This window comes from Meriones unguiculatus, chromosome 3 (assembly GCF_030254825.1).
Source record: "Meriones unguiculatus strain TT.TT164.6M chromosome 3, Bangor_MerUng_6.1, whole genome shotgun sequence".
NCBI classification, from domain to species: Eukaryota; Metazoa; Chordata; class Mammalia; order Rodentia; family Muridae; genus Meriones; species Meriones unguiculatus.
The window spans coordinates 185,141,499-185,162,430 of record NC_083351.1 but is presented as its reverse complement, the minus strand read 5'-3'; the positions used below and the strand labels follow the sequence as shown (position 1 = coordinate 185,162,430).

At 39.3% G+C, this 20,932-nt stretch overlaps 1 protein-coding gene across 1 annotated transcript; it reads right to left on the bottom strand.

The window, feature by feature from the left end:
• Positions 1 to 511: 511 nt before the first annotated feature.
• On the bottom strand, positions 512 to 19,755 carry Tlr4 (toll like receptor 4). Its single transcript, XM_021662989.2, has 3 exons — positions 19,375 to 19,755; positions 15,022 to 15,188; positions 512 to 3,352 (listed from the first exon to the last, which is right to left on the bottom strand). Exons 1-3 carry the CDS (start codon positions 19,462 to 19,464, stop codon positions 1,093 to 1,095), a joined length of 2,517 nt encoding a protein of 838 aa, XP_021518664.2. The 5' UTR covers positions 19,465 to 19,755; the 3' UTR covers positions 512 to 1,092.
• Between the last annotated feature and the right edge of the window lie 1,177 nt (positions 19,756 to 20,932).

The window sequence follows — 20,932 nt, the reverse complement described above, 5'->3', positions numbered from 1 at the left end:
CCATTATATATAGAGTGTTTGAATGGAGTAACATGAAAGCAGCAATGTGTACTCCCAACATTCACCCATCTCACAAACATGTCCAGAAATGGGAAAGGTTCTCAGATCTTCATGACTCCCTGAAGGGATCTACAAGTCCATCAAAAAGCATGCTTGCTGAAAAGGAGAATTGCAACACATCTAGTGTTGCTACTTAGGTATGTGAACATGTGTGTTCTGTAATCATTAAGAAGAAATGACCAACTTATGATTTCTTTTCTCTGCACTGCTCTCCACTTTTCTCCTCACATTAAAAATACGCCTATCAAGAAAATTATTTTTAACACTGCCTCTGTGACATCCATAACTTAGTAGGCGATAATTTAAGAATGACACCTGGTGACAAAGTGACAGAGTATGTTTTACACACTTTCTTGAAAAATTGTAGTTAAATATGGGCATTCATAGCATATCTCTAACAACATTATTTATGATATGAGTTTATAGACAGTCATAAAATATGATAACAAAATTTATAAAAATAAAAGTATATCAGGAATTTTTATTTAATAAAAATACAGCATGCTACGAATTGGCCAGGGTATCTGTGAGCATGTATTAATCATATTTCTGGAAGAATTAGGTAAAATGGAAGATGAAGTTCAAATCACCAGCACTCAAAAAGAGCCAGTGGAATTTACATTGCATCCAGTAGGAAAAAAAAAAAGGAAAGTAAGCAGGTGTTCAATTCAGAAACTACCAAAATTCTTCTACATTAGTTGAAACACGGTACATAATATAGTTTATATTCAAAAGGGCATGGGAAGAATAATGCTCTTTTCTGCTCTCACTGGCCTTTACCATCTTTTCCTTCAGTTTGGTAAGATAGGGGTTGACTTTCTCAATTGCAGTTCTTTAGTTGGTTAAAGCACACCTGGAAAGTACAGTGTTTCATCACAGTGTTACTTCCTTCTTCTTTGTAAGGTCCATGACGTTTCCGGCCTTGTTTCACCTTGTGCATCATGGGATGCTGTCCACAGCAGAACCTGAGGTGAGCTGTAACTCTTAATATCTGAAAACAGAATGAAAGTTGCACCAAGAGTTCTGTCCTCCTCAGGTGCAAGTTGCTGCTTCTTGGTGATTGCACACTTCCTCTGCTGTTCCCTCTGGATTACAGGCTTTCCCATCTAACAGGGCTTTTCTGAGTCTTCTCCAGAAGATGTGCCTCCCCAGAGCATTGTCCTCCCACTCTAAGTAGGTGTTCTTGCTGAGAAGGCGATACAACTCTACCTGCTGCCTAAGCAGGGACTTCTCTACCTTCTCCAGCACAATGAAGATGAGGCCAGAGCGGCTGCTCAGAAACTGCCATGTCTGAGCAATCTCATATTCAAAGACACACCAGCGGCTCTGTATAAAATGTCTAGACACCACCACAATAACCTTCCGGCTCTTGTGGAAGCCTTCCTGGATGATGTTGGCAGCAATGGCTACCCCAGGAATGAAGTCTCTGTAATGAAGACAGAGCTGAAATGGGGGAACTCCTTCTTCTAAATTCTTTACCAACTCATTTCTCACCCAGTCCTCATTCTGGCTTGAATAGATGACAAAGGCATCATAGATGCTTTCACCTCTGTTGTACTTTTTACAGCCAGCAATAAGTACCAGGTGAAAATAGAATTTGTAGATCAGAAATGCTATAGTGGTCACCACAAGCACACTCATCACTGACACAGTGATGATAGTCTTGTGCATATAACATGTAGCATTCCTAAAATCCAACACCAGGGAGTCCTTCAGGTCTACAGGTGTTGCACATTTCATTTGTTCAGCATTCACCAAGAGCATCCTCTGGTCCTTGACCCACTGCAGGAAGTTCTGATGTTCACATGTACAAGCCAGAGAATTATTAGTAAGATTTAAGAAGGTTAGGCTATTTGGAAAATGTTGCAGAATTCCTTTGGCTGTCTCTATGCGATTGAAACTGCAATCCAGAGTCTTCAGGGAGTACAGCTGTTTATAATGGAATGGGTCCAAAATCAGTAGGTTGTTGTGACTCATATTCAGTAACTGAAGTCTACTGAGTTTGTCAAACACACCCCAAGACACACGTTGCAACTGGCATTTAGAAAGATCCAGGAATGTCAAGTTTGTTGTAATTGTGAAGACATTTGAAAGTGTGTTGTCTTTGAAAGAATTGCCAGCCATTTTTAAGGTGTTGAGACTGATCAAGCCAAGAAATATGCCTTCAAAGCCAATTTTAGTGTTAGTATAAGAGATATCAAGGTACAGGAGTTTTTCAAGGGATAAGAACACTGAGAATTCCGAGACCTCTTTTAAAGTGGAATGCTGAAAATCCAGGTATTCCAGTTCTTCTAGACCCATGAAGTTTGAACTCATACGGATGACACCATTGTAGCTGAGGTCTAAGTGCTTCAGTCTGTTTGTCCCCAAATGAGAATCAGAACAGCAACCACTAAAGCTCAGGCTATTTCTACTGAGATCTAGAAATGTGAGACTTGGCAGATCCACGTCCTCAAAACTGGTAGCCCCTTTGTTGGTAGTTAAAATCAATCTTTTAAGAAAGGGTAGTTCCAGAAGTGGAAACTGCTTAAGCTCACATCTAGTGACTGTTAAGGATCGCCACTTGAAGTGTTTAGGAATATTTTCGAGGTGTCTTAAATATACACTTGCCAGAGACACTGCAGAAACATTTGCCAAGCAATTGAAGTCAGTAATATCATCTGAAAAGTAATCTGCATATGTCAAATGGAACTCATCAATAGTCAATTTACACAGTTCTTCCATGACAGAATTGTCAAATCTTTCTACATTCTTTTCATTTTTAAATTCTCCCAAGATCAACCGATGGACTTGTAATCCAGCCAGGTTTTGAATGCAAGTTTTCATTACATTTGTGCTATTAAAATTACTTCGCAGAGTCAGTTCATGGAGCCTAATTCCTTGAAAGGAATGAGGTTGAATGAAGTCAATTGGGTTCAAAGACAGGTCCAAAGAGAGATTGAAGTGGGGATTTTCGCGTAGAACCTGTAAGTCTTTGTGGTAAATAGTTTGAATATAGTTATTAGAAAGGTCCAAGTGTTGTAGGTTGGTCAGGTTAGAAAAATATTCTGGTAACTTGGAGGAATGTATAAGATTGTGAGCGACATTGAGTCTTTTTAAAGCAATAAGTTGTCCAATAGGGAAGCTTTCTAGAGAAGCCAGTTGTGTCTCCACAGCCACCAGATTTTCTAAACTTGTTAATCCAGAAAAGCTTTTCACGGATAAACTCTGGATAGGGTTTCCTGTCAGTATCAAGGTTGAGAGCTGGTTTAGGCCATGATACGCCTTATCTTCAATTGTCTCAATTTCACACCTATGAGTAAAAGAGATACCAGTAATGTATTTTTGCTTAATAAAAGTTTTTAAAATCGTAACACTCCCTGACACAACACAATACAAACAGATGTAATGTGCATGGCATTGTGAAGAGAAAAATACACAAAACAAAGCAAGTGACAATGGTGTGAACATTGTTAACAAGCTCTGCAGAGTCAGCATTTTCATACTGGCTACAGTGATAAACTATCAGACTATATAGGGCAGCAAATCCATCAGAAGGAAATCAATTCAAGATCAATAGCTGGGGCACATAAAGGCTGTTGGACAGAATATGTAATAGCTTTAGATTAAGTTTAGGCATTTTTTCCCCACACATAGCTGTGATTGTACATCTAATGGGTATTTATCGATACGGGTGGTTGTTGGTTGTTAGTCATGATAAATGACTGGGTGAAAGTCAATTTCAAAGATATAAATAATTACACAAAAGTGTCAAGTGTCAAAGATGGCATTAATGTTTACAAAAAGCTTCTCATATGACAGCTAGGTATTTTTAATCTGTCATTATCACAGGTAAATGTTAATAACTGGTGACATGACTAAGTCTTGTGGAAGGCGAGGAAAGTGGGCTACAAATGTTCACCACAAAGAAATTGACCCTCTCTCAGGAGATGAAAGCAGACTGCACTGAGAATTTTTTGTACAAATGTGAATGATGAATAGGCGTGAATGTGAACAATATGTGCAGTAAACAGCAGATCCATAAACCATAGTAGGAGGCAGCCATGACACATGGAGGAGCAAAAACACAGTCTCCATAGCTCTAGGGAAAGGAGAGAACTGAGACGGACAAACATAGTGTGGAGAGAGTGGGTTGCAAAGACTCACAAGGCCAGTAAAAGGTTCTCAATTTTGTCCCAGGAAAAGTGTAAGCTGTTCTGTATACAGCACTCACACAGACAAGTTAGCAACTGAGCTCATATGCAGCCGGAAACGGTGATGCCTGCTAGACTTCATTGCAGATTACGCCAGACACATGTAGCAGAGGAGCCATTTCCAAACCCAACCCAATGAACTTGCACCGCAACCTCACTTTCTCTGTTCTCTTTGGGATACTCGTAGGTACTAAAATCATTTAGGTAAATGCTTTCATTATTTATTGGTAAACCGAGAAAAGGTGAGAATGTGATAAAAAAAAGAAAGAATATTGTAAGAGGAGGCCATGTAACCAGGGTTGGGTGTGCCTACTCTCTTCTCTCCCTGTATGACCTTTGGAACCCATTATTTTCTGTGAGGTTCCTTCATCGTACTTCTAAATGAGGGAATGGTGTTGCCCACGTTCCTCCTTTCAGTTATGATTTCATTGCCCACAGTCATATACATATATTGCCATCTACAGCAGGCAAGGGCAAAGGGTCTTTCTCTGTTTCTACCTCATAATAGCAAGCTCATAATTTTAGAGAAATGGACTGAGAGAGTGAAGAAACTTTGAACTTGGAAGCATGAGATGTGAGCCTGACTCTCTTCTGCTGAGGTAAGCAATATTACTCGAGATAAGTCGCTCAAATTCTTCAAACTCCAGTTGTCTTAGTCACAGAAGAAGAAGAAGAAGAAGAAGAAGAAGAAGAAGAAGAAGAAGAAGAAGAAGAAGAAGAAGAAGAAGAAGAAGAAGGAGAAAAAAAACCACATATATATGTATATTTGTAGAGAGAAGTAAGGGCTACAAAGTCTACCTCAAATTATTCTTAAGAGATTGGGCTACTACTACACATAAGTTACCCTGTGAAAGGCACAGGGAATACTTTATTTGCTCTGCACTAGCGCACAATATCCTGTGAGCTAAGGGACAAGGACCCTGACTTCTTTCTGAGCTCACATCCAAAGTCTTTAAGGAATATTCTTACAATGTATGATAGATCAATGCTCAATTATACAGAGAAAGAAACTATGTTATCTTTTTAAGAAAAGGATATTTTATTTATTTATTTATTTATTTATTTAGTTAGTTAGTTATTTACCTGCCTGCCTATTTCAGTTTATTCCCTTTCATATATTCCTGGGAAAATTAAAATGTAAAATCCAATAAAATGATCCTAATAGCATTTTTAAACTTGTAAAACTCCCTAAATAATTTTATTGCATACATCATTTAATAACATTTAACCATGCAGGGAGGATTAATATTTTGATTTATTAGCAGTGAAAAGTGAGACTCCATAAAAATTACGTGCAACAGGTCACACGGTCGTAAATGTTGGAGGAAGAACGAGCTCCATTCTGCTTCTCCCTACAGAGTTATTGCCCCCCGACCCTTTGTAATACTCTATCAACACCCAAGCAAAGAATATAATACATTGGCTAGCTGCTAACTTCTTGACAGTAATGATTGCTCTGAATAAGTTTTTTAATAGGATAATCTTGATCTATATCAAGAAAGTTCAGAATAAAAACATCGAAACATTTCTGTAGTTTTACACACATTGCAGAATAAAGGTTCTTTATCTATTTCAAAATTTAAAGATGCCCCTGGTCATTGCAACTCACTGATATAAAGCTGAAGCTGAGCTGGAAGTTTCCCTCTATGCTGGCTAGATTTCAGCAGGAAGGTGCGATGGAGGCTACAGGGAGGGAAAAGTCATTAATGGGCTTATCCAGCTATGAAAAACAGAACTAAGCTGCCAGGCAAGACATGTCCAGGGCTGAAATGCTGGAATAACTACTCTAGGAGTAGCAGCCGTTTCTTGGATTAGATTTTTGCCCCATCTTACAAGCGGCTGTCCAAGGCTGGTATCGCTAATGTGGCCAAAGACACCAATTAGAGAGGTCTATGACCCTGATGTTGGCGGTGCAGGGAGGGGGATTATTATTGTGGTTTAGTTAAATTAGCAACGGCTCCAGACTACTGTCTAAGGATTTATATTTATACCCATTAACAAATGTCACTTCTCTTTATAGTAAACAGTAGTGAATGATATTCTTAGAGGTACAAGTTGCTAGAAGCAAAAGATGGTTTTGTGAACAACATTGAAATGGACATTTGAAACACACCCTCTAAGGATCATGGAACACTGATGAAAAGGGAGCAGACAGAAAAGGACCAATTCCTGGCCTGCTGGAGCCCACCACCAGCAGCAGTCATGGTGTACTCTGATGTCTCCGTGGTCCATCTCCCCAATGCACTCTACTCTCCTGGGCCTGCTCCATTTCCCTGGCCTCATCCCTACCTGCAATCCTGGAGACTAGCAGCCATTAGGAACCATCAATTGAGAATCCTCCACCAGTTTCTTGTCTGACACAACTGACTGCAAAACCCAGGAACAATACAATCTGCCCTGGGCTCTCCACATGCTCCATTTCCCAGGCCCTATCTCTACGTGCAATCTCAGTCAGGCAGGCATCAGGGATCACCAGGTAAGAGCCCTTCCCCAATTCCTTGCCTGATAGAACCTCCCAGGCAGACCCAGCAGTGGCGTGGTCTGCCTTGGCATTCTGTGCTCTGTCTCCCAGTCACATTCCATTTTCCATGCTGTATCTCTACCTGAAATCTCAGACACAGACAGCCATCAAGGACCATCAGGCCACATCTCTAACTGCAATCTCAGAGACAGATAGCCATTAGAAGCTACCAGCTCTCTCTTTGTCCCTGGAGGCCTGCTGTCACCTAGGAGAAACAGAGGACTGCTGCTAGGTGGGACCACCAGCTATACCTGCAATCCCAGGGGCCTACTATCATCACGGACCACCAAGCCTGGCAACATCAGTGACAAACAGATGGCTAGAGGTCAGCAAAAGAACATAAGCAGCAAAACCCAGGGCCATAATAGCACCAGTGAAATCCAATTATCCTATTACAGTAAGCCCTGGATGTCCTATAACACCTAAATCATATATATATATATACACACACATATATATATATACATATATTATCTCACATCTCACATTTAATATATCATATATATGTATACATACATGTATATATATGATATATATATATATATATGTTAGTATGTTTATCCTATATTATATGGCTAATATCTACTTAGAAGTGAGCATATACCCTATGTGTCTTTATCCTTCTGGATTACCTGCCTCAAAATGACCTTTTCCAGTTCCATCCATTTGCCTCCAAATTTCCTTGTTTTTAATTGCTGAGTAGTATTCCATTGTGTAAATGTACTATAATTTCTGTATCAATTCTTCAGTTGCGGGATGTCTAGGTTGTTTCCAGATTCCAGATTATGAGTAAAGCTGCTATGGACATAGTTGAGCAAAACAGCTTGTTATATTATTGAGCATCTTTCAGATATATGCACAGGAGTGATATAGCTGGATCTACCTGAGTGAGGTAACCCAGACGCAGAAAGACACATGGTGTATACTCACTCATAAGTGGATATAAGCCATATAATATAGGATAAACACACTAAAAACTATAGTCCTAAAGAAGCTAAACAACAAGGAGGTCCCTAGAAAAGATACTTAATCCTCCTTCAGAATGGCAAATAGCATAGACATTGGAAGTAGGAGAAGACAGGGAACAGGAGAGGAGCCTTCCACATGGGGTGTCTGAAAGACTCTATCCATCATGGTATTGAAGAAGATGCTGAGACTCATAGCCAAACTTTGGGCAAAGTACAGGGAATCTTCTGGAAGAAAGGGAAGATAGAAAAACCTGGAGGAGACAGGAGCTCCACAAGGAGATCAACAGAGCCAAAAAAGCTGGTCTCAGGGGGTCCTGCAGGGACTGATGAATCAACCAAGGTCCTAGCATGGTGAGGACCTAGACCCCTGCTCAGATGTAGCCCATGGCAGCTCAGTCTCCATGTGGGTTCCCTTGTAAGGAGAACAGGAGCTGTCTCTGGTATAAACTCAGTGGCAGGCTCTCTGATCAGCTCCCCCTGGGGAGTGCAGCCTTGCCAGATCATAGAGGAAGACAGTGCAGCGAGTCCTGATGAGGCCTGATAGGCTAGGGTCAGACAGTAGGGCAGGAAGACTTCCCCTACCAGTGCACTAGGGGAAGGACACAGGACGGGGTAGAGGGATGGAGAGTGGAATTGGAAGGAGATAAGGGAGGGAGGTATAGCTGGGATACAATGTGAATAAATTGTAATAAATAAAAAAATAATGATGATGATGAAAAAAGTTTTCAAAAATCATAAAAAAATAAATCTGATGTTATAAAATTGATAAAGGCTTTAAAGGAGGAAAATAAATCCTTTAAAGAAATAGATGAAAACACAATCAAACAGGTGCAGGAATTTAATAAAACCCTTAAAGGTGTAGAGGAAGATATAATCAAACAGGAGAAGGAAATGAATAAAACTGTTCAAGACCTGAAAATTGAAATAGAAGCAATAAGGAAAATGCAGTCTTAGGCATTCCTGGAGAGGGATAACCTAGGAAAGAGAACAGGAACTACAGGTATAAGCATTACCAGCAAAGTACAAGAGGTGGAAGAAAGAATCCCAAGAACAGAAGATATAATAGAAGAAACTGATACATCAGTCAAAGAAAATGCCAAATCTAAAATTTCCTAACACAAAATATCCATGATACTTGGGAGCCTATGGAAAAACCAAACCTAAGAATAATGGGAAAAGGAGAAGATTCCCAGCTCTGAGGCCTAGAAAATATCTTCAACAAAATCATAGAAAAAAAATCTTCCCTAACCTAAAAACAGGGATGCATATAAACATACAGGAAGCTTACAGAACATGAAGTTGATTGCACCAAAAAGGAAAATCATCCCACCACATAGTAATCAAAAAACTAAACATACAAATTAAAGGAAGAATATTATAAGCCATAAGGTGTAAGGACCAAGTCACATATAAAGGTAGACCTATGAGAATTACACCAGACTTCTCAACAGAGACATTAGAGTCAGAAAGGCCTGAGCATATGTCATGCCATCTCTAAGACATCACAGGTGCCAGCCCAGAATACAATACCCGGTAAAACATTCAATCACCATAAATGGGAAAAACAAAATATTTCACAGGAAACAATTTAAACAATATCTTTCCATTAACTCCAGACATACAAAGGATAATAGAAGAAAAACTTCAACACAAGAAAGGTTACACCAAAGAGAACACAGGAAACAAATTATTTCACACAAGCAAAAAAACAAAACAGAGAGAGAGAGAGAGAGAAAAAATTACACACACACACACACACACACACACACACATTTCCACCACCAACATCAAAACAACCACCGTCAAAATAGGAATAAACCAGGAATAAACCATCATTGGTCATTAATATCTCTCAATATCAAGAGACTCAATACCTCAATAAAAAAAAAACACAGGCTAACAGAGTGGAAGTGAAAACAGTCTGCTGAATACAAGAAAAATACCTTAACAACAAGATAGAAATTACCTCAGAGTAATCAGCAAGACAAAGGTCCTGTGGGCAAATGAAACCAAGAAACAAGCAAGTGTAGCCATTTTAATAAGATAGACTTTCAACCAAAAGTAGTCAAAAGAGATGGGAAGGACACTTTATACTCATCAAAAGGAAAGTCCATCAAGAAGATGTCTCAGTTCTGGACATTTATGCCTCAAATGCAAGGGCATCCACAGATATAAAAGAAACATTACTAAAGCTTAAATCACACACCAAACTCCACACATTAATAGTGGGAGACTTCAACACTCCACTTTCAACAAAGAACAGAACAATGAGACAAACTAAACAGAGAAATAATGAAACCAACAAATACTATGAATCAGATGAACCTAACAAATCTCTACAGAACATTTCACCCAGACACAAAAGAATATACCTTCTTCTCAGTACCACATGGAATCTTCTCCAAAAGTGGACCATATAGTTGGTCACAAAACAAGTTTCAATAGATAGAAGAAAACTGAAATAACTCCCTGTATTCTATCAGATCACCATGGATTAAAGCTAAACCTCAAGAATAACAGAAACAACAGAAAGCCTACAAACTCATGGAAACTGGACAACTCCTACTCAGTGACCACTGGGTCAGGGAATAAATAAAGAAATTGGAGTCTTTATAGAACTCAATGATAGATCTTGATAAAGTCCACTCACCAAAATTAAATCAAGATCAGGTTAACAAACTAAATTGCCCTATAACCACTACTAAAACAGAAGCAGTCATTAATAGTATCCCAACCAATATAAAGGGCAAGAGTAGATGGTTTTAGCACAGAATTTTACCAAACCTTCAAGGAAGAGCTAATACCAATACTCTTTAAACTATTCTACAAAATAGAAATAAAGAAATACTGTCAAACTCATTCAATGAAGCTATAGTCAACCTCATACGCACACCACAGAAAGATTCAACCAAGAAAGAGAATTTCCGACCAACACCACACAAAGATTCTACCAAGAAAGAGAATTTCCGACCAATCTCCCTCATGAACACTGATGCATAAATAATCAATAAGATACTTGCAAGCCGAATCCAAGAACAAATCAAAAACATCATCCACCATGATCAAGTAGGTTTCATTCCAAGAATATAGGGATTGTGCAACATATAAAAATCCATCAATGTAAACCACCATATAAACAAACTGAAAGAAAAAATCACATGATCATCTCATTAGATGCTGAAAAAGCCTTTGAGAACATCCAACATCCTTTCATGATAAAAGTCTGGGAGAGATTTGGAATACAAGGTCCATACCGAAACATAATAAAAACAGTATACAGCAAGCAACATCAAATTATATGGAGAGAAATTGAAAGCAATTCAACTAAAATCAGAAATAAGACAAGTTTGTCTACTCTCCCCATATTTATTCCACATAGCACTTAAAGTTTTAGCAAGAGCAATAAAACAAGTAAAGGAGACCAAGGGTAGAAAAATTAAAAAGGAAGAAGTCAAAGTATTGCTATTCACAGATGATATGACAGCATACATAAGTGACCTCCAAAATTCTACCAGAGAACTCCTACAGCTGATAAACACCTTCAGCAATGTTACAAAACTAGCTAAAAAAAAATCAGTATCCCTCCTTTATAAACAGGCTGAAAAAGATATTAGGGAAACAACACCCTTAACAGAAGCCACAAATAATATAAAGTATCTTGGTGTAACTCTATTCAGCAAGAGAAAAAATCTGCAGAAGGTATCAGAAGATGGAGAGATCTCCCATGCTCATGGATCAGTAGGATTAACATTAGCAAAAATGGATATCTTACCAAAAGCAATCTAGAGATTCAAAGCAATTCCCATCAAATTTCCAACACAATTCTTTACAGAAACTTGAAAGAATAGATCTCCACTTCATCTCGAAAAATAAAAAAACATCTAAAGTTATCACCATCCTGACTTGAAGTTGTACTGCAAAACAATAGTAATAGGAAGCAAAGTGCTGGCATAATAAAAGATAGGTTGATCCATAGAATCTAATTCAAGGCCCACAAATAAATCCACACACATACAGACACTTGATTTTTGACAAAGAATTCAAAATCATACAATGGAAAAAAGAAAGCATCTTCAACAAATGGTGCTGTTCTATCTGGATGTCTACATGTAGAAGAATGAAAATATATCCATATTCACCACTCTGCACAAAACTTAAGTCCAAGTAGATAAAAGACCTAAATATAAAACAAGATACACTTAACCTAATAGAAGAGAAAGTGGGGACTAACCTCAAACACATTGATACAGAAGATAATTTTCTGAACCAAACACCAACACCTTATGCTCTAAGATCAAAAATTAATAAATGGGACCTCATGAAACTGAAAAACCTTACATCCAATAGAGGGATGATATCGGAATTATATAAAGAAGCCAAGTAATTAAATACTAACAAAACAAATAATAAAATTTAATAATGTGGTACAGAGCTAAACAGAGAATTATCAACAGAGGATTTTGTAATGACGAGGAAGCACTTAAAGAAATGTTCAACATACGTAGTCATCAGGGAAATGCAAATCAAAATGACTGTGAGATTCTCTTACACCTGTCAGAATGGCTAAGATCAAAAACTCAAGTTGCACCACACGCTGGCAAGGAGTGGAGCAAGGCGCATACTCCTCCATTGCTGGTTGCAGCCCAAACTTGTGCGACCACTTTGGAAATCACCTTGGTGGTTTCTTACAAATCAATAATAGTTCTACATCAAGATCCACTTATATGCCTGGGTATATACCTAAAAGATGCTCCATCATACAACAAGAACATTTGCTCAACTATGTTCATAGCTGCCTTATTCGTAATAGACAGAAACTCGAAAGTATCTAGATGTCCCTCAATCAGAGAATGGAAAAAGAAAACATGGTACATTTACTAAATGGAATACTATTCAGCCATTAAAATCAAGGAAATAATGAAATTTGTAGGCAAATGCATGGAACTAGAAAGGATCATGCTGAGTGGGGTAACCGAGATCCAGACACACATGGTATTTATTCACCTCTAAGTATGTATTGATTATATAGTACATTATAACCATTCTACAATCCACAGACCCTAAGAAGCTAAGTAACAAGGAGGGCCCAAGAGAAGAAGCTTGAATCTCACTCAGAAGGAGAAATAAAGTAGACATTAGAAGTAGATGAAGAGAGGGGACTGGTGGGATGGAGATCAGTAGGGAAACGAGATAGGACCTCAGGTTCAGGAAATTGGGTGTGGAAGGCAGTAGGCCCTGGAGAGATATGGGAAGCCAATGTGGGTAGAGGAGGATCTCTGTGAAAAGCTGGCCACTTGTGACACGATAGGGTCCTGGGAGGATATGGGGTGACTCTAGATGAAACTCCTAGCAGCAGGGGATATGGAGAATGAAGTGACCCTTATAGCCTGTCAGGACTTTCAGTGGAGGGAAAGAGGCACTAACCGACCCACAAAGCTTTTTGACTCACAATTTACCCTGGTTGCAAGATGTGCAGGGGTAAAGATAAAGTAGAATTTGAGGAAATGGCAAACTAATGACTGGCCCAAGGTGAGACCCCATGGGAAGAGGGCCAACCCCTGTCACTATTAATGATACTCTGTTATACTTGCAGTCAGACACCAAGCTAACTGTCCAATGAGAGGCTCCATCTAGCAGTGGATCAAAACAGATGCCGAGACCCACAGCCAAGCATTAGATGAAGCTCTAGGAATCTTGTGGAAGAGAAAGATAGAGGGACCCGAAGGGGACAAGAACTCCACAAGACGACCAACAGGGTCAACTAACCTAGCCCATGGGGGCTGACAGAGACTGAGTCACCAATCTAAGTGAATGCATGGACTGGAGCTAGGCCCTCTACACTTATGAGAGCTGATGGACAGTGACGTGACGTCTTCCAGTGGGTCTTTTAAAAACTGAAGTGCAGGCTGTCCTTGAAATGGACTCTGTTGACTGCTGTTGTATCATGCTCCTCTACCTGGGGAGCCTTATCTGGCCACAGTGGAAGAGAAGGTGCTTAGTCCTGATTTGGGATTGTACCCGATGGGGGTCCTTATCTCTGAGAAGAAGGGGATGTGGACATGGAGAAGGGGGTGGGAGGATAGGACTGGAAGGAGAGGAGGGAGGGTCCTGCAATCGGGATGTAAAGTGAATAAACAAGCAAAGTGAAGACAGAAAAGAAATGTAAGAGGCAGAAGACAGAAGAGATGTTACGCAGGGCATGACAAGGCCATTGCAAACTCATAGAAGCTGTGGTTACCTGCACTAGACCTGCCAACAGGAATTCATGGATTAGGAACGGGACCATGGGGAACTTTAGATTCTAGGGGAGAGTCATTGTTTTAGTTGTTTATGAAATGGTTGAGCCCACTAGTCTCTAATAGTTTGTTATAAACCTATAGTCACACAGAGAATCTGGAAAAAATTCATGGGTCACACAATAAAAAAAAAAAAAAAAAAGATAAACATAGAATGGGGACTGGTTGGGGTGAATCCGGGCTACATTGGTCAGAGGAAATTAAGATATATGAAATGTTGAACAAATATAACCAATAAAAATGATTTAACTTCCCAGATAAAATATTGGCTAAAGTTTATGTGTTCCAACAAATGGTATGCTGCCCTGAATCAGAAAAGAAAATGTCAGCAACTGTTGTCTACAGCAGATGTTTTTCTTGGACCTGGCATCCTTCTCCTGAGTTAGTGTTTTTCTTGGTTTCTACCCTCTATTTTAATTTCAGTATTTCAAGCATCCTCTGCACCTACTCATATCTAAAATCTTTCCTGATCCCTTCTCACACATAGCAAAACAGCCCCTCTTCTCAACAACAGAATTTGTTGCCTTTATTTGAACATATTTTATTGCTTATTATTCTAAACCACAGTATCAGAGTTGGTTAACATTTGTTGGATTAGTGCTATGTGCCCAATAACAAGAAGACTTTAACTCATTAAAGAGGATATTTATCCTGCTTAATAATTGGAAGTATGGGCTATGCATCTATAAATTCTTGTTCTGTAGCTTGGGTACAGCATATAGGGTGTCGTCTATAAATATGTAATGAAACAGTGTAAACTAATGTAAAGCCAGAGCTGTCCTTAGATGTTCTTGTCCAGCTGTCCACCAAACTGAAACCTGTTGAATACAAGTAGCTTCTCCAAGGGGGACGGCAAGCAGTGCATCTGCCTAACGGATGAGTGGACGGCTGCATTAGAGACAGCTAGGTCTGCTGAGTCAAGAGTACAGTGTTATAAAAATAAATATCTCACTGTGTGCAGCATGTAAAAGCGCATTCATTACCTGGTTAAGTCCAGCAATTGAAGTTCAGAGAAATTAGAGAAGCTATGGCTTCCTAAGATCTTCAGGGGGTTGAAGCTCAGATCTAAGTTCTTGGTTGAAGAGGGGATGTTTTCAGGGATTTTGTTGAGATTCTGTTCCATACATTGGTATGTAATATTAGGATCCACCTGTAAATATCACACAACAAATGTATGTTCCCAGCTGCACGTGTTCGCAATGACAAATAATGGGGTGTGAATCTCGCATGCATGCATGCCAGTCAACATTCCATTCTTCTAACCATCCATTCATTCAGTTTTATTTTGTTTGAAACACAGTCTCATTTAGTCAAGTTTGGCTTAAATTTGCTATACAGCCAAAGATGCCATTGAATTCCTGATCTGCCTCCACCACACAAGTGCTGGCATTACAGATGTGTGACCTCACATCCATCCAAATCCATTCATTTATATACCATTTCATGTTAATATATGTCTTGTTCTATACATTAAGAAGAAAAAATTTCGAGATTATGATTACAGCATTTCCCTTTTCCTCTTCCTCCATTCAAGTTGGACACAGCTTTTGTTTGTTCACATGCTGTTTTTATTTGTTACATCTTCATTAAAAAAAAATCACAAGTTTTATTTAAAATACAGCTTTTTGTGCATAGCTTTATGTAAAATTATTCTTTTTCTAATTACTTATCCTCATATACAGACACACAGAGAGTACCAATAAATCTGTCCAGACATTTCCTAGTTGCCACTCAATTTTTGACAATGGCATTGTCTTTTTTTGGCTCATTGACTTTATTAACTTGGAATAGGAATCAGAGACAGTCTTAGAGTGCATGGATTCCAGTGGTGGAAAACAGACTCAAGGGCAAGTGCTATGGGCTGTGATAGTCTCCACTTAGTTTTATTTATTTCCCCAAATTTACTATAAACCCTACACCATAACCTTCCATCTAATTTCATAATTATATAATTTCTTTCATAAAAATGCTTTATTTAACCCAGTGAGTTTTGTTTTCTTTTATTAAAAAGCAATAGAATTCCCCAAAAACTAGATGAGATCAGAGCTTATCTCAATGCTTGCTAGAATTAAAGCAACACATATTAATGTTAATTATCATTGGCTATCATTGATTTCTTGCTAAACTTACATCTTACATAGTTTATACTAAACCTCAAAAAATCTTTTAAAGATGAAGGAAATAATAGAGATTGGGTAATACACATATAGTTAGAAGATTTGCATGGGCCCTTTCATGTGCCTGCTTAAATGGGACTAAGTATAGAATCCTCGAGGACCATGTGTTTAACAGAGTCAGGGGCGGGGCAGGAAGTCTTCTCTCATCCTCTTAGACACCCTTCACAAGTTGATCATCAGGAGCTATGTGTTGCCTACATAGTTATTTCCCAAGTGTTGTTCACTTGATGACTTGGACCATGAGTTTTGATGCTCTGATGATTTTGTTTGCTATTTTGTCTCCAAGGCTCAGAAGGGTTCATGGTTACCTATGTTCACTAGAAATATGGTAGAGGAGTGAACGATAAACAGTGTGTAACTGATAGAACAGAAGTCCACAGAAGCCAAATGGTAGCTTTTCTTTTTTCTGCTAAGGACTATGGGCAGTACAAAAATACATGCTATAGGATTCCAGATGACTTTGAACTCAAAGACTCAGCTAACAGAAAAGCAAAACAAATAATACCTACAAGAGCTGCAAAGCTTGATCTAAGTTCTAAATCCAGAATGTAAAAATTGAGCAAGAGATGCATGTGTGGAAAAATAAAAAAGAAAAGCTATATCATAATGAGAAAAGTACATAAGCAAATAAGGGGTGGGAAGAAATTCAGACAAACTGGCTAGCAATAGGCAAGAGCTGAGATTATTAATTCCTGGCGAAGCCACAGCCAGAACATGAGGGCATCAGAAGTAGTCCAGCAGCCATTCTTCCACTAGCTTCACACTTACAAAATGAAGAGCTATTATGATTTAGGCCATTGGTTCTCAGCCTGGGGACTGGAACCCATTTGGAGGTCAAACAATCTTTTCACAGGAGTCGCATATCATTTATCCTGCATATCCGATAGTTACGATTCAAAACAGTAGCAAAATTATAGTTATGAAGTAGCTATGAAAATAATTTTATGGTTGAGGGTCAGTACAACCCAACGAACTGTATGAGTGGGTCACAGCATTAGGAAGGCTGAGAACCACTGAGAGTTATTCCTGGCATAGTGATAAACCCAACAGTAACCCAACCTTCTTGTGGATTCTACACAAAGGGAAAAATAAAGAAAGAAAAAAAGATGAAAGTACAAAATTATATGATCAATGAAAAAGCATACTGAGAGATCAAAGGCAGAGATCTACATGAGACAATCAAGAAAAACCACTCTGAGGATGAGACACATAGATGAGACACAGAGATCGTCACAAAGAGGAAAAATAAATCCTGAAATCAAATCTCTACATTCCAGGCTTAGCTATAACCCACACAGAACAATGAAACATGAAATTAATAAACATAAAATAAGTAAAAGTGTATGATAAGCAAAGAATACTCTTTAATATCTAGTATGTGTACCAAATTGGAACATAAAGTATCTTTTTAATAGTTGAACTATAGCCGGGAGTGTAGCACAGGATTCCTGTAATCCCAGCACTGAGGCAGACAGATCTCTGTGAGTTCAGCCAGCCTGGGCTTCAAAGTGAGTCTTGGACAGCCAGGACCACACTGAAAAACCCTGTCTCGAAAAAACAAAAACAAAACAAAAAAAGAGAGAGGAAAAAATAGTTGAACTGTATTTGGGTGCATAAAAATATTACTAAAGCTAACTTTACCCTTTCTTTTAAGTTTTCAATCTGAGCACTAGGAAATGTGTAAGTTACTTAAGGAGATTCCATAATTTTACCATAAGTGAGCACTGATCCAAGGAAGGGATAGCTTGAGTAGGGCAAACAGTCAAAGCACGTGTGGGATGAAGTAACTATCATGACACTGAAGAGTTATTAAACAGTTGTAAAGGAGTAATTGGATAGATCCCAGCCTCTAGACCAATGATAAAACAAACAAAATAGAGCACAAATGTGGTTATAGAAATGAGTGTAAATTAGGGAACTAGTCATCCCCTCTGGAGGTAAGGCCCTAGGACTATGGAAAGAAGAGGCAAACTTTGAGGGTTGCCAGAATATAGTGCACAAGCCACGGGCAGAGGAATTTTATCTCACTTTGACACTGATTGGAAACGTGATTTCCATCAGCCTAGCTAAAGAATCAGAAAGCAAAGATACTGAGATGGCAAGAAGTTACTCTTTTTAATAAGTAACAGTATTTTCTCCTTTGTCAACATCATGAGTCTTAACTCAGCATACCTCTCTTGAGCTTCTGAGCCCACCTCACCCTGAAATCCTTGCTTGTTTGCTCAGTTATATTGTGAGCTTCTAAGATAAGTGCCTGCTCTGTGCGGTAAAAACACGAATTAGTCATAAATCGGATTACTCACTAGTCAGTATTTTACCAAGAAGGGAGTCATTGTTTAGCTGATGTTCTACACTGCTTTGTATGTCTCTCTCTCTCTTGTTTCCTTCCCTCCCTCCAATATCTTTATCTTCTAGAATTAGCTGCAAATTTCCAAAATCCCAGCTAGAAAATCATTTCCTTGTTTTAGAAATTCTTTTATTTTTTTAAAGTGTTACATTCATTCATTTGTGTGTGTGCTCATGCATGCACACACCTGCCTAGACAGACACTTGGAGCTCAGAGGACCTCTTAAAGGAGGGATTCTCTGCTTCACCCTTATGGGGCCTGGGGATTGAACACAGGTCATCAGGCTTAGCGGCAACTGATTGTTCCCCTGGGCCACTGCTCTATTCATCAGAGACGCTTCTTCAAAGAGAGAAATGACAGCCACCCTCACCTGAGTTTGAAAGGGAAGGAATGACTGCGAAAAGCGGAGTGTCCAGAGTATCCACATGAAGGCCTGATAATAACAGCCTTCTTAAATCCCTTTAACAAACACTGTGATTTTTTTATAATGTGAAAAAAATGGCCTCAGAGAGGTTCAGTAACTTCTTTGATGTCACTCGGCCGGGTCACAGAACAATGACTTTAAACCAGTTTTACTTCTTTCAAGTCTCTAAGTCATGACTCAGAAGTCCTAAATAGAACAAGACACCACTGGGTGCCTGTTCCTGCCCTGTTCACACCGAGTCTTTTTCTTTCCACAGTTTTTCAAGTTTTGGTTAGTATAACTCTTGTGAAAAACAAACTTAACAGAACATAGCAAGAAGCTTGGCGCTGGGGCCAGTTTTGAGAAACAAGGTAGGCTAGCAGAACAGGAGCCGCTGATTAACACATACCTCTATGCAGGGATCGAAGCTTTCAGGTCTCAGGCAGGAGAGGAACAACGCCATGATCAGAGTCCCAGCCAGGAGCAAGGGAGGCATCATCCTGGCATTTTCTGCAACCAGTGGAGGCCGTGAGAAAGCATGACGAACTGTAACCGGGCAGGGCAGAGTCCCTGGGGCGCCTGCCTCTTCTCTCTCTATGGGTGCCCCTCTGCAAGCTCTGTATTCAAAGACGTTTGGCTAAAGGGTGAGAGGAAGTGAGAGTGGCAACCTTAGCATTCTCGTTTTGTTCTAGAATTTATCTGCCCTGTCTCAGGAGGGAAGTAAAAAGATGAAGAGTAGAACAGGAAGGAGGAGGCGTTTGCTGACCAGTGGCTGGAGAAACAGCAAGAGGAAGCTGGCTTTCATCCCAGGAAGTCATCTGACCTCTGTGTTCGGAGAATGGAAAGAAGTAACCAGATACTCTGCCGGTGCTCAGGCCGGGAGGAACATCTGCATTCCTGTTTTGTTTTCAGTAGTGGAGACTTACTGCTCCAGCAGACTTGTAAATCTTCCCCAGTGCACTACGACAGACTGGATGTTTCAAACTACAGGAATGTATTTTCTCACAGTGCCAAAAGCTAACAGGCAGAATCAAGATGTCAGTAGGTGTGTCTATGTCCTGATTTCTGTCTTTCTGTTACCTGTGTATGTGTATATGTCTGTTCGCGGAGTGATGGATGTGTGTGTGTGTGTGTGTGTGTGTGTGTGTGTGTGTGTGTGTAAAATCAGAGCTCAATACTGAGTGTCTTCAGTTGTTCTCAATCTTCCTTTATTATTATTAATTAATTACTAATTACTATTAGAAACAGGAACAGAAGACAGTTTACAAACAAAAGGGAAAACATTTCCAAAAATACGGTGGGTTAGTGAGGTGAGGGAAAACTCAGAAAGCTCCGCTAGCCTTTTGGAGCCAGGATCTCCAACTGAACCCGGTGCTTGTTCATTGGCTAGCGTGACTGGCCAGGAAATCCGTGGAATTTACCCATCTCTACCCCCTCTTCCCAGCACCCAGATTCCAGGCACATGAAACATCTTCTAGTTTTTTGTTTTTCTCTTTTAAATGGGGGTGCTGGGGATCTTCCGGTTTTCATGCATTTGAAGCATTTTACCAACTGAGCTGTCTCCCTGGTCCTAACCTCTTTGAAAAATAATACATTATATTATATTATATTATATTATATTATATTATATTATATTATATTATATTATGGCAGACCCATATGACATGGTCTTTCTGGTCCTTGACCTCTTTTAAAAATAATGTTATATTGTATCAAGGAAGACTCATGACACTTTTATTTTCATTATCTCATTAAATTGCAGTCACAGGATGAGGCTCTGGGAAATGAATTTTCACATTGCAATCACAGGAGGAGGCAGAGTCTAGGAATTTTGAAGAATAGTACATTCTTCTACATGGGGCACTGCTGGTGAAGAAATGCCTATGTATGAAGCTCACTTCAGTCCAGTGAAGTCCAGGTTCCAGTGAAACCCCATGAGGAGGGCAGAAAGGATTCAGAATCATATT

Bases quoted from the DNA above. Each gene is read 5' to 3' on its own strand.
- Tlr4 (XM_021662989.2), bottom strand. From the start codon at position 19,464: ATGATGCCTCCCTTGCTCCTGGCTGGGACTCTGATCATGGCGTTGTTC. The intron at 15,189-19,374 runs GTATGTGTTAAT...TGATATTTACAG, and splicing joins GCTTCGATCCCTGCATAGAG to GTGGATCCTAATATTACATA. The intron at 3,353-15,021 runs GTAATGAATGCG...TTTTACTCATAG, and splicing joins CAATTGCTGGACTTAACCAG to GTGTGAAATTGAGACAATTG.